At 37.1% G+C, this 13750-nt stretch overlaps 1 protein-coding gene across 5 annotated transcripts; it reads right to left on the bottom strand.

The window, feature by feature from the left end:
• Window positions 1–722: 722 nt before the first annotated feature.
• LOC103705684 (2,4-dichlorophenol 6-monooxygenase) lies at window positions 723–10767 on the bottom strand. 5 transcript variants are annotated; one of them, XM_017842396.3, is made up of 12 exons: window positions 10413–10741; window positions 9074–9124; window positions 7754–7836; window positions 7342–7477; window positions 6745–7238; window positions 6520–6567; window positions 5662–5836; window positions 3266–3378; window positions 3059–3155; window positions 2698–2917; window positions 1759–1921; window positions 723–1652 (listed from the first exon to the last, which is right to left on the bottom strand). In XM_017842396.3, the coding sequence occupies exons 3-12, from the start codon at window positions 7757–7759 to the stop codon at window positions 1239–1241; spliced, it is 1866 nt and encodes a 621-aa protein (XP_017697885.1). In that variant the 5' UTR covers window positions 7760–7836; window positions 9074–9124; window positions 10413–10741; the 3' UTR covers window positions 723–1238. The 5 variants fall into 5 exon arrangements, with proteins under 5 accessions (XP_017697885.1, XP_008787714.1, XP_008787713.1 ...); XM_008789492.3 differs by having other exon boundaries at window positions 7329–7477; window positions 9074–9131; window positions 10413–10596; XM_008789491.3 differs by having other exon boundaries at window positions 9074–9131; window positions 10413–10596.
• Between the last annotated feature and the right edge of the window lie 2983 nt (window positions 10768–13750).

The raw sequence follows: 13750 nt of genomic DNA, 5'->3' as shown, positions 1-13750 counted from the left end.
ATATGTGCGCATCTACGTAGCATATGAGAGAGAGAGAGAGAGAGAGAGACTTGAAGGGTAGATACTGTTATTCTCCTATACTGGCCGTTTGCACCCACGCTTGATATTTACAGGACAGAGAGGATTGTATTTAGAGATGAAATGTAGCTGAATTAATAAATGCATCTGACTAAACAAATCTTTTTTATACAATATAATTCACATAATTAGCAAGAAGTTTCTGACCTCTAATTACTGATAACTTATAGGCACATGTCCTGACTTCTAGCATTGAAGATGATTGTGGCCTTTGTTTTTTTGTCAGCATCCAACTCAGGAGATTATCCATCATATAAAGTTCTATATTGCCAGGTCGATATCTTATAGCCCTCCCTTGCAGAAACAAGTCAACAACTCTATCCATATGCCAAAACCATTTTTTAAAATTATTATTTATTGCTAAGATGTCCATGAACTTTGTGGAGTGCCTACCTGTTCTAGTCAATTAATTGCTAGGCCCATTCATGTGAGGCTCCCAAGTCTTTGAACAAATATTAAGGTGGAATGTTGGAATGATTGGCAAAAGATGAGAATACTAGAACTAGTAATTACTAGATTGGACAGTGTGCCAGCCAAATTATAGTATATAATATGACCAATATTTCCACCTGACTTATTTTCCAGTATATCTTATACCATAAGTAAATGCAGAAAAGAAGAAGAAGTAGACAACTTTGAATATCTGCTGTGGGAAACTTCAGACAGGTATTTGCATAAGTTTATAGCTCATTTTTCTCTTTAACAGTTATAGTGCTCATAATAGCAATAGCACACTATTATGGCAAAAAACATTGCTTGTCAGAACCATTGTTTTGATCACTGCAATTTGGAGCATGACTCCTCCCACCAAATAAATAGAGCAAAAAATATAACTTAAAAAAAATATTAAAGATATATGGTAGCATGATTTCCACAAAGGAGTGAGATTGCAAGCACCCCCTTACTTTCCTCAACAATGCTGTATGAGTGAAAATGAGAAACCGTCAGGAACCCGATCTCTTCTCACACTGCATTCAGCCTGTGACTTCATCAGGTATTCTTGTCTAAAAACCAGTTTGCCAGAATGCTCTCTGTGAACCATGAAGTTACAATTGTAAAAAGGCAACACTATCACTTCTATGACAAGGCGAAGAAGAGACTGAGTGGGTAAAGCTGGCAACATTCCAATTTGATTCTGAGAACACATGACAGGCACATTTCTATACACAGCTCTTTTCAACTCCTAATATTAAAGAGAGGACTCTTTCCACTTCTGGAACAATATTGTCCAGAGTGTCAGAGTCCGACCTCCATGCTATGTGCTCATCAGGCCGAACCAAGATGAACCCCTTGCTTGTCATATGACACAACTCCCACCATGACTTTGAACTTGACCTTTTAATTTCCTCAACATCTATATGATTTGTCCAGGGGTCTAACTTCGTTCCACTGCCAGTTTCCTGCTTATCAGATGAACCTTCGGGCCAAATAATGCATACCTTAAGAGATACTTTGAATTCTTCTGCAACCTTAAGAGTAGAACGTGCAAGGTCATATGACTTTTCCACTGGGGCTATAATGAGAAGGAATTCGAGCTTATCTCCAGGTATCAGGTCCAAAGTGGAGAAGATATCCTGCTTAGGAGTACCAGGTTACCAAGGAAACAGGAAAAGCAGGCAGGCAGGCATGATTGCAAGCACACACCAATATATGCAAAGAAGGCTAAAGGAGTTAGCATACCTTGCTAAATGATGCATTTAGTGCTCTAACTTGCATATGTGGTAACCGTGACCCTGGTTTAGCAGAGGGGATGTAGTCCCTTGGCCCACTCCTGTGACCACTAGCTGCTTCTGTTTCAAGAGTTCTATTCCCACCATCAGCAACTAGAGCTCCTTCAAGATAACTGAAGATATATCGCTTAGCTTACATAAAACATGCATTGTGCAAATTAAGACAAGAACAAGTGAAAGAATTCTAAAGGATATATATTTTTGTACAGAGTATGAAAGCAATGTAATTATATCACTTTAGCCCTAAACACAGGAATAGTTGATGAATAAGGATTCTTAAAGCCAACCCAAATAGTTGGGAGGGACAAGGCTTGGTGCTATGGTCATGTTATACTTTTGGATGGTCAAAATATCACCATCTGATCTTGATTTTATAGTAATATCGAGTGAAGGGTTGCCATGAACCTGAGCCCAGACACATGCAATAAGTTGCCTACTGTGGAGAAATATAGTGTTTCTGCTGGTTATCAATACTAAATCACCCAGCAGGAAAAACTTAGTTTAAACAAAATTCTATCCTAACATATCTAACAAGACTTGTCTGCTAAAGAACTTAATGCTGCCATCATCCTAGCCTTTTTCCCACCAAAATGGGTCAGAGGTAGGGCACAACTCCAGGCTGAGTAGACTCCATCACATCTAATGGAATGTAATGTTGCCTTTATATGAGAAATGTAACATTTGTTGCTTCTGCTTATCAGGAAAGAATTAGTTTAAACAAAATTCTTTCCTAAAATATCTAATCAGACTAGTATTGCCAGCATCCTAGCCTTTTTCCAACCAAAATGGGTCGGCAATGGAGCATGACTCCAGGATGAGGATACTCCATCTACGTCCTCTTAATGGAATGAAAAAGATAACTAAGGCTAAATAGTATTGTTATACAGACCAGAAACCAAGATCCTCAGCAGGAAATTGGAGTTGAAGACTCTTTCCCTCATGAAAAATACTCCTCAATCTTGCCAGCCTCATAGACCCAATCGGGTTGTCCTCATTCAGAAAGAACTCTGAGAGTTGGGACCGGCCTATGGAAAAAATTCCTTCCAAGACTGCCTTCTGCATGCTAGAAGGCAGAATTGATCCAATGCTGCTATTTATTACTTGATGCACTGCAAAAAACAAGGAGTGGAAAGAAAAGGTAAAGTTTACAAATATAAACTGCTCACAAGATGCAAAAGCAAATGCTAAGTAAAAAACTGCGTTAGAAGCAAAAATGCTAACTCTACTTGTGACAAAGGATGATCTTTTACCTGAGTTTGCCATAGTTGGGTCAAGGCCAAGTGCAGTTGGAACTGACATGGCTGCCTTAAAATTTTGCACACTTAAATTTGTATTAGAAATGGCTATCTGAAACAGTCAATGATGGATGTCAGATATTGTTCCAGAATTAGGAAAAAGATTTCCTTTTCAAAAGGATAACTGAAGAAACTAAGAAAAGTATGTGAAAGAAGTCATACCGGCCTACGCTCCACTTCATACGTCTGAATGATAGAAGGTGAGGCTATATTATTTAGTAGGGAGCTTATTTTCCATGCTAAATTATGTGCATCTTGAATGCCAGTATTCATTCCTGGACATAAAATGTGCTTATCAACAGGCATTCCTTTTTAAAGGAGTGAAACCAAAGCTGACAGCAATAAAAACGTAACATATTTAGGTCAAACTACAGGTTTTCACTTCAACAAATACATGTGTAAGACTAACTAGACCTGAATGGGGCAGATACCTTTCTTAAGTCAGCCCTTTTGGCCCAACCAACCATCCATGAAAGCACAACAGTAGAATATGAAGCAGAAAGTACTATGTACGTGACTTTTGAATGCATGTGGCAGCATTTTCTCACAAGGAACAATAATGCATAAAGTGTTTCAAGGTTATATCTTGCCCATTAAGGAACATCTCTTCACAGCCAAACACCTATTGCACAAGGCCCATCCTCCAAAGCTTGTATTCATGCTATATTCCTGCTCAAACAAAAGTTAGCCATGCAAAAACTCACTATGATTTCTCTCAGGTTCCCAAAAGGAGAGAAGAGAGAATAGGCGAGTCTCCCCTGGGTTGTTCAACAATATACAAAGGAGCAAAAGATGAGGCCTGCCTGTAAGATTCCTTTTCAATCAAATACTAGTGGGTGGTCTTCTTGTGCAAGGTTGACAAGGGTAGGGCCAGCACCTATACTAGGCTATGGGCCTAGCAAGGACTGCCTCAGAGCTATAACTTCGCACAATGAGCTCTCTTTCAAATTCAAGGCCATAAACATCACTTAATATCCCTTTCATCCAAAAGGAGCAAAATAAGTTGGCTGATCCTAGAACCTCACAAGATTGCTATGTACGATAACATTGGGATTCCAAATAAATGGCTATTAGGTTTAAAGCCAATTAAGCATTAGTTAATCAAACTCATCACATTTCTTATGACCCTTGAACACAAGTTGTAGCTGATCTGGAAAAGTCTTACAACAAGCTCCCTGAATTCAGAAAATTGTGACATAACTTCCTCTAAATGATCATCATTAAAAAACTGATCAGACCATTCACCCAATTACCTCCATTATCCCATGTTAGTCCTTACTAGAAATATATTTAAATTATCTAACCCATAATTAAGATGAATCATATATAATGGCATCTCGGTTCCAATCAGACACCAAAGAAAGTTTCTCCATATAAAAAAGTTTGTTAAATTAAAATACCAATGATTATTTTATTAAACTATGGTACTTTTTTAACATATCATTAGTGCTCCGTGTTCTGTTTGATCAATCTTCTGCACCTAATCGTGCTAATAAATGGATCATGGATTTCTAGTTGGAAATATTGTAAGTTCGTGGTAAAAAGTATGAATGCCAATAAAATCTAGCATTAATTCATACCTTAGTTCTACACAGCTCGACAATTAAAGTGTCAATGACTGAAACTAGCAAATTTAGATGTTTCAGGCAGGGAGAAAATAACCACTAGAAATGAAAATACAACTCCTCTCAGAAGCATTATTTCAACTAGAAAATACTCTTTCATCACCCTGCCAGTGTTTGATAATACATATAGGTATTGGTGCAAAGTCAGTACACCTGTGAACGAGAAAGAGGCTCACCATTTTATATTCGCTCCACCATTGCAAGCAATGTCAATGAGTCATCAATCAAACTCATCCCTAAACTATGATTGTTACTATGCTCCTATGAATCTTAGATGTATAAAATCTGACTAGGGCCTAGTTAGAGCATGAAAGAATGTTGATACAATTCTTTTCTTAAACAGACACTAGTTACAACGTGTAAAAACTGAATTTGGTATTCTTTATATAATCTAATTGGAGAGAATTCTGGACTGGATCCCTTGATGTTGGTCAAAATTGCTTAATTTTGTTCTTGATGTTCCATGCACTTTGGTGTGTTGTGCTTTCTCTCTGTCATTAAGTATGCTTGACTGCTTGCACCCATGACTTTGTTGCTTCACAATTCCTTGCTTTATGTTTTTTTTTGGGGAGGGGGGATCAAGAATCGCATTTCTCCAACAAATTTCTTGTTTCTCCAAAAAAAGATGTGTGGCTATCCAAGCATCAAGTATGTAAAGACAAATGCATGAGTTTCCTATTGCAAGCAATTGGCAGATTTAGTACATCATCAGAGTGAGGTGCTTCGCTTTTCTAGTACACATAATTATCAAGGAATGTGATGGGAAGCAATACTAGGATGACTAAGATTTAAAAAAATTAACAAACGAGTGATGCATAAAAGGCAGAAGTTCTTCAATATCTTTAGTTCAGGATATAGATAGCTCAATGAAGGCCAAAACACAGATCAAAGAAAAATAATTAATTAAAAGCAATATATGTGTCTGTCATTTACCAAAACCACCAGCTGGGGGGAAGCGATGAGCAGCATCACCCACAAGTATCACCCGGTTATTGCATGAAACAAACTTCTCAGCAACTTCCGCATGCATGGCCCATGGTTTTATGTCTACAACTTCTACATCCACAGGCTCCCACCCAACCAACTTGAAAATAATTTGCTTGCATACCTACATTAGGTGAAATATGTTAAAGAAACAAAGAAAAGAAAAGACCCCGAACATTATAAAGTAGTAACTGTTAAGCAATGTTCCTCATGGAACATCTGAATGCATGATGAAGAAAAGTGGATACAAAAATTTAACATCATTGGAGACAGTAATGTGAAAAGGAAATAGAACTGTGAACTTAGGGTATCCTCACGAAACAATGGAAGATTAGAAATTAAAGTTGCAACCAAGTTGAGGATCAAATTTTAAACACCATAACGTGAATATTTGACTAATAAAGCCTAAAGCAAACTGGGCATAGGTAAGTACAACTCTTTAACAAAGATATCTGCATTCAAGAGTATGGAAACATTCAAAGAATCGAAGAAATGGGACAGTATGGACAGTAATTTAAATTCAGTAAGCCTTATATATCTCGAGCAAACTACTGACAACTAGACTGCATCAATTTACAATAAATGCTGAAGACAGACAGGCCGAAATCACATAATTGTTCATTGTTAAGCATTAACCTCGAACGGCACAAAATCTTCCACTAAATTATGAATAATAAAAATAATCTTTTCGCTAAGTTCAATATAACTCCATATGAACAGGAAAGGAGCATAAGCATTCCGAGTCTAGAGAATCTCCCAGCACATACATATACAAGCAAATGAACAAAAGAACTAATTATGAATTACCTTGGAGCTGAAATCCTCAAATTTTTGCTGAGGTGGATAGTAAGGTACCTAAATTAAGAAAAGGAGAAAAAAATGTCAGAGCTTCAATTATGAAAGAAGCAATAATTAAGTTGCCAGCTGAAACAAGATGATCCATATAATGGTCAGTGTATATCATGGTGATGGATAATCTTTCTTCAAACGCAATTTTCAAATTGAAGTGGTGCTACCCATTAACTGCGTTACCTGCAGAACAAACTCCCCTTGATTGAGATCATGTGCAACAAGAACACCAATAGCCTCTGGATTAAAAATAAAGAAGAGCATTCCAGGTCTCTGCTGTAGCAGGTATTGGCCAAGATCTTTGCTCATGAAGTGGATACTAACAAGTTTTTGCAAGTCATGTTCACCTTTCATATTTATGCCAACCAGATTTCGAACTGTACTTCTGGCACCATCTGACGCAACAAGGATGCTGCAATGGAATTTTCTCTCTTCCATCTTCCCTTCCTTTTGAAAAGAAGCTCCCACCATGACACCTTGATCCGTGGGATGGAGGGATATGCACTCATGACCCATCAAAATCTTCTTTTCCCATAGCATATCTTGGTTCAAGCTTTGCAACATATCAGGAGTACAAGTATGAAAGCCAAGATTTTCTAGCCTCTTAAGCAGCAACCTTACCAATTTGTACTGTGAGAAGTGGGCAACAGATACAGGGCTAACTATCTTGTCAAAATCTGTAACAAACATGTAGTAAGTCAACTAAAGTTTTTATTTTACAACTGAAAGAAAAAAAATCAGGCTTTTCACAGAGATGGGCAACATACATGGCAAGACTACCTTGAGGTTGCATGTGATCCACCGACCCAAGAATAGAACCAGAGAGAGAAGTGCAATATATGAACTTCCTCCACAAGTCCACTGCTGGCTGCAGCTTTTGGATGTCCTCCGCCAGACCATCCACCTTGCGAAATAGCTGTAAAAGTCCCTCAATTACAACATAGCCAATGATGAAATATATAGAATCTTGCAGTTGAAAGCATTTACTTTGAAGGATTATCATTTAGCAACAAATCAGTCAATTATAGAGAATGCTAATCATCCTAATACTGATGTGAATTGCAGAACTCCTATTTTCAGCACGTAAAACAAATGTACTAAAAAAGAATATAATGATCTATATTGACAAGTTAACCACATTCTGAAGCTACCATGACCATTAAAGTATGAATATTGCAGGGAAGAAAAAAACCTCCATGGATCGATTGTTGATAAAGTGAGCTTGTGGGTGTTGAGAAAAAACTGTTCTTTTCTCTAAAACTGCACAATCGACCCCTGCAAAAAATCGACGTAAAAAAACAGTCTTCAGCAGTATTTCCACCTATAGTCAATGAATAATAAACAAAAGAAAAAAGAGATTACCAAAGGCATCAAAAAAGACAAATTTTGACTATGGTTCTACTGATTCTATGGACAAAACTGTTGGAAGATTGTGACACCCAGTGATTTGTTTTCTTTTTAATTTTTATGTTGGAAGTGGGTAACTATGCATGGCACTATATATTCACTGAAGGGGCAGACATGCAAATAATCCTAATATGCCGTAATCACTCATATATTTCTGAAGAAATTTTTTTACAATGCACCATAAATAAACATACAAAAAATATATGAAGCAACTTCTACAATTATGGCAAATTAATACTGGATCAACTAAGATTTTGTTGGATCTGGGCTTGATAAAAATCCCTGTATAAGACGCTTAGCAAACATAATATATCAATGTGATGAATAAAATATAAATACAGAAGTGGGAGACAACGTCCCGATCAATTTCCATGTTTCCATCCATTCACGAGAAAAGTCAACTATCAGATATGAGATCTGTATTGTACTCTGATCATCATATGCTAAGCAGTCAAGGGCAGTGAAGGAAACACCTTATATGTACAGATGTTGAAACCTAGCAATTTCTGAAGCAATATAAGGCATCATCCAGGATTCAGCCTTAACTAGAGTGAAGGAAATATTTTACTTTAAAAATTGCACTTCCACGAATAATGGACTGCCCGAGGAAGGATATAAACTTAGAACATTGATAATAGGCATGCCAATACAATCAGCATCTAGTGCAAAGTCTATACGCTTAACTTTTAAGAAAGTCCTTTATGAGCAAACAGTGGAGAGAGTCCTTAATGAACATCAATGAGCAAAGATAGCATAACGGGCTCAAAAAAACCAAGGCAAGAGAAACCTCTCCTATATCTTGATACCATCTTTCATAAAAAAGTTATTTTTGTCCCACAAGCAACCCAAGGAAATTTTGATATCTAAACTATCGTCCATTTTAATGCAGAAAATGTATGTCCTATTGTTACAAACTTGTAGACTAATCAATTAAAATCACCAAGGTTTGAATTCACATCATCAAATAACTATGCTGCCTTAGCCTATAACCAGATTTTAAAAAACTGGAAACTTTTTTCTTCATTCCTAAGAAGCACAAACCCATATTGTTAATGCGAATAGATTTCTTACACAAGATATTCAAAAAGAAGCATAGCCTGTATACCTATTTGATGAACAGCCACAATATTGCTTGTTGCCAAGATTCAAAGATTTCCTGCATGCTGAGGTCGTTAAAACCCCATCATAACACAGTCACGATCAAACTTATTATAAAATTGTCATTTCTGACATATAACATAAACTTCTTTAAAAGGTTCAAATACTAGGTCTTAAACTATGAGTTTGAAATGGTGGAGAAAATCCCTGTATAATTTACTTAGCAAGCATGATATATGGATGTAATAATAGAACTGTCAATTCTATTGTTTCTGTCCATTCACAAGAATATTCAACTACTAGATATGATATCTATATTGTACTCTAATCATCATAAGCTAAGCAGTCAAGAGCAGTGAAGAAAACACCTTATCTGTAAGGAAGATGTTAAAACCAAGCAATTTCTGTAGAAATATGAGGCATCATCCAGTATTCATTCTTAACTAGATGAAAGACAATATTTTACTTCTTGTTCTTCCATGAACAATGGACCACCCCAGGAAGACACAAACTGAAAACATTGGTCAATAGGCATGGCAGTACAACCAACATCTTGTATAAGGCTATAAGCTGAGCTTTACTACAGTCCTTTCTGAACAAATAGCGGGGAGGAAGCCCTTGTTGAACATCAAGGAATAAAGATAGCATAACAGGTTTAAAAAACCTAGGGCAAGACAAACCTCTACCATACCTGTGATACTGCATTACATTTAATACACGTATAATATATATATATATATATATATATATATATATATATATATATATATATATATATATATATATTATATTTGTCCTACAACCAACCCAAGCTACTTCTGGTATCTAAATTTTCAACCATATTTAATGCAGAAAATATAAGTCCTGTTTTCACAAATTTGTAGACAAATCAATTGAGATTACCTAGTTCTGTATTCACATCGAAAAATAACCCTTCTGCCTTAGCCTATAGGGACATTTTGAAAATTGAAACTTCTCTTCATGCCTGAGAAGTATAAGCCCCTCTTGTTAATACGAGTAGATTTCTTACATAAGATATGCACGTATACCTGTTTTATAAACAGCTTGTTCCTAAAATTCAAGATTTCCTAAGTGCCAAGGTAGGTAACAAATCACCATAGCACATTAGCAGTCAACCTTGTAATAAAGTTGTCATTTTTGTCAAATAATCTCAATTTCTTTTAAAAGATTCAAGCACATCTGATATAAATTCAGGGATTTCTAAGTTTACTGGATTCTTTTCAATCATAAAAGTCATCAATCGGTACAAAGTATTCAGTGTTGAGAATTCATATAAGGAAAATATTAAAAGAAAAAGTAGTTTGGGTTAAGGGAAAGGGTCATACCTAAATTTGTGAGAAGTATAGAGAGGAAGAGACCGACGGGACCGGCGCCGACGATCAACACCGGAAAATGAAGCACTTCCCGCCCGCCATCCTTGTTAGAATCAACGGTGCATGAAAAGGATGAGAAGCTTCGGCCCTTTCTTCTCCAATGATAAGCCGAACGAGAGTTCATCCATCTCCTGAGAGCTATAGCGGCCATCCCCGCCATGGCCCACAGAGAGAAGCAGTCGAAAGGCAGTACCTTGAAGCGGCCGGCGGGCGGTGGCGTTGGTGGAGGCGGCGACGGCCGCCGAGAGAGGCGGTGTGATGGAGAAAATTGGAGAATAAAATGGTGCTGGGAGGATTCCACGCTGCTCCGTAAATTTCTACTGTAGATTTATGTGGATGATAAGTATACACCAATATTTGGCTGGTGCACTTCTCTACCTAGTCCTTTAATGAGGAGGTGTGTTTATTAGATTTTGGAGTGCAAATAATATGTAGACAAAATTGCCCTTTTACCTTCTCAAGTTTATTCGTCTGCCACGCCCGCACTGCTCCTCCGTTCTAAAAATTTCTAATCCAATCCCTTGACGTTACTTTTTGTTTAAATCTGATCCTTCTCTCTATTTTTGGGAACAAAAATCATATAAGGCGGCACCGTACAAAAAAAATATTAGGCGGGACTTTTTTAATATATTTATTTTTTGCATCGATTGAAACAGAAGTTAAATAAGAATAAGAGAATTTTTACTAACAGAGCCCGCCAGTCCCAAACTTTAAAAAAAAAAAAAAAATTACACACGCTGAGAGAGACCATCGGCCAAGAAAGACCATCTTCATCATTTTTCTTTCTTATCAAGTCTCTCCTTTTATTCTCTTTCTCATCAAGCCGTCTCTCTCATTCACGAGATCGATCTTCTCCTCCCAAGTTTCTTTCTTTCTTTCTTTTCTTAGAAATTATGCATCGATTTACCCACAGATGTAAATTGGAATATTGAATAATTATTTTGCTAGATGTATATCATCTAAGCATGCAGTATATCTAATAAATATTATGTTCTAAAAACTATATATCGATTTACCTGAAGATATATATTGGATTGTTACTGGGTGTGTATCAGAAAAGCTTACAATATATATCAGAAAACCGACGAATGTATATTACTTGGCTATATAATATGTATTGGTGAGTATCACATCATAAAAACTATGTATCGATTTATCTGTAAATATATATTAGAATATTGGATATCTATATTACTATGTATATATCAACTAATCATATACTATTGTACTGGTAAACATCATATTTTGCAAATTATATATCAATTTATCTGAAAGTATGTATTGTGTTGCTACTAGAAGTATATCAAAGAAATTTACAACATGTATCATGAAGTCAATGTGTATAAATTATTTGATGAAAAAGGAAGAAGATGCGATAGTTTTTCTCCAATCATGATCTCTATTGGCATGTAAATATTTTTTTTTTTTTGAAATTATAGAATTGATGGATTTGGTGCGTAGGTTATCTTTATTTGGCTTTTGGGGCGTATATGATCTACTACGATGCCCGCCCCATATGTTTTTTGTTCCTACGTTGTCAACGGCTATGTGCAAATAACGAAAATGCCCTCCCACTGATCTTTCTTAATCCTTCTCGGCTTCTCCCCATCTTCGTCCTGGTTTCCTCTCCGTCTCCATATTCCAAGTAATCTTTGGATTGATCGAAGCTCTATGCAGGGTAGGATGGGGTGCTTGGCGACGGCAGCGAAGTGCTTGGCGAGGCGAATCATCTTAGACTGATCCTGAGTATTTTTTTCTTTCTTGAGTCCCACGAACTCTATTAGCTGAACCTTCGTCTGGTGCATGGCCAAAACATTTACAGTAAGTCGCACACAGTTCCATCTATCAAGCAGGTCTGATATTGCGAATCTCTTGCAAATTTTGCTTAAACTATGCTGGCCAAATAGCTTCCTACGGGGGTGAAATTTACTAAGCAATAAGCATTCACCTCTAACCAGCTACTCTTGCCACAAAAGGTGATGGTCAGCGATGGCGAGAGAATTAGGGGAAGAGGTAGAGAAGGGAGATGATGAGAAAGGGTAAATGTTTTTTTTTCCTTTTTTTTTTTTTTTTTTTTTTGAGGAAACGGGGAGGTAGGTGACAGAGAGCCCATCATTTATTCGTAAGAAAATCTTATAGTTAAGCTACGGAGCCAAATTTTGACAACAAGCGGAAGAAAGAGATATATTTAAGAAGCCGCATGGCCAATACATCAATCAACAAGGAGACTAGAGGTTACCTTTCTAGCTCTTAACCATACTCCACCAAACTCAGAAAGAAGGCATTGAACAAGTGCAGTCCACAGAGGCGATCGAGCGTCTCTTGTTAAGGAATAATTGGACGTTTCTCTCCTTCCAGCACACCCAAGCAAAAAGCAGCAAACAACGTAAGAATTAGAATTAGAGGTCGCACCTTCTTTGTAAAGTTCCTCTTGAGCAAATCTAGCCACAGGAATTTGAGAGAAGCTTGAGGATGAAGTACGTACACCCAGAGCTAAGCAGACAGTCTTCCAAACTGAGGAGGAGAATAAGTGGTCGATAGTCTCCGAAGCTTGATTGCAAATCATGCATCCACTTAGATTCCTTCCAAGTATTTACCAATTAGTTCTCCTGTGTTCAATTTTTACTTCCAAAAGAGCCATTAGAAACATTTGATGTTAAGAGGAATAGGCAAGCTCCAAAGTGATCCCGGCAACCTCCAAAGTAGGGTAAAGCTAGTCTTTGAGCAACTCTCTTATGGACATGTTTGCAACATGTGGGAGCATATTAATTGCAAGAAAATTATTTGGTGTCTTGAGACAAAGGGATAAAGGATCCAGACACATGGAGTGTGATGATAAATAAATTTGGGATGCATGGGGATGGTGCAGCTGTCCTTAGTCTCTTCTCAGAGATGAAAGAAGTAGGATTAGGCATTGAACAAGGGCAGTCGTCTACAGAGACGATCGAGCATCTCTTGTTAAGGAATAATTGGACGTTTCTCTCCGAGCACATCCAAGCAAAAGCAGCAAAGAACATAAAAATTAGAGGTCGCACCTTCTTTGTAAAGATCCACTTGAGCAAATCTAGCCAAAAAAAATTTGAGAGAACGTTGCGGATGAAGTACAAGCGAGGTCAGAGTAGCATTTTATCGAGCAGAGAACAAATAGATCCTCTTAAGTTACATTTGTCACACAACACGGTCTCTTAAGTTCTAACTAATGGAGATGGATGCCAGGGCCATGTTGGACAGCTCAAGTAACTTAAAGGATTTAATTGGAAATTTTGATAGTTGAGAGAATCTATAGGCAA

Source organism: Phoenix dactylifera, chromosome 9 (assembly GCF_009389715.1).
Source record: "Phoenix dactylifera cultivar Barhee BC4 chromosome 9, palm_55x_up_171113_PBpolish2nd_filt_p, whole genome shotgun sequence".
NCBI classification, from domain to species: domain Eukaryota; kingdom Viridiplantae; phylum Streptophyta; class Magnoliopsida; order Arecales; family Arecaceae; genus Phoenix; species Phoenix dactylifera.
This window is presented reverse-complemented; position numbering and strand designations above follow the sequence as displayed.

Bases quoted from the DNA above. Each gene is read 5' to 3' on its own strand.
- LOC103705684 (XM_008789490.4), bottom strand. From the start codon at position 10,620: ATGGCGGGGATGGCCGCTATAGCTCTCAGGAGATGGATGAACTCTCGT. The intron at 7,837-10,412 runs GTATGACCCTTT...GATTTTTTGCAG, and splicing joins TATACTTCTCACAAATTTAG to GGGTCGATTGTGCAGTTTTA. The intron at 3,379-5,661 runs GTAAATGACAGA...TTTTATGTCCAG, and splicing joins CCCCCCAGCTGGTGGTTTTG to GAATGAATACTGGCATTCAA.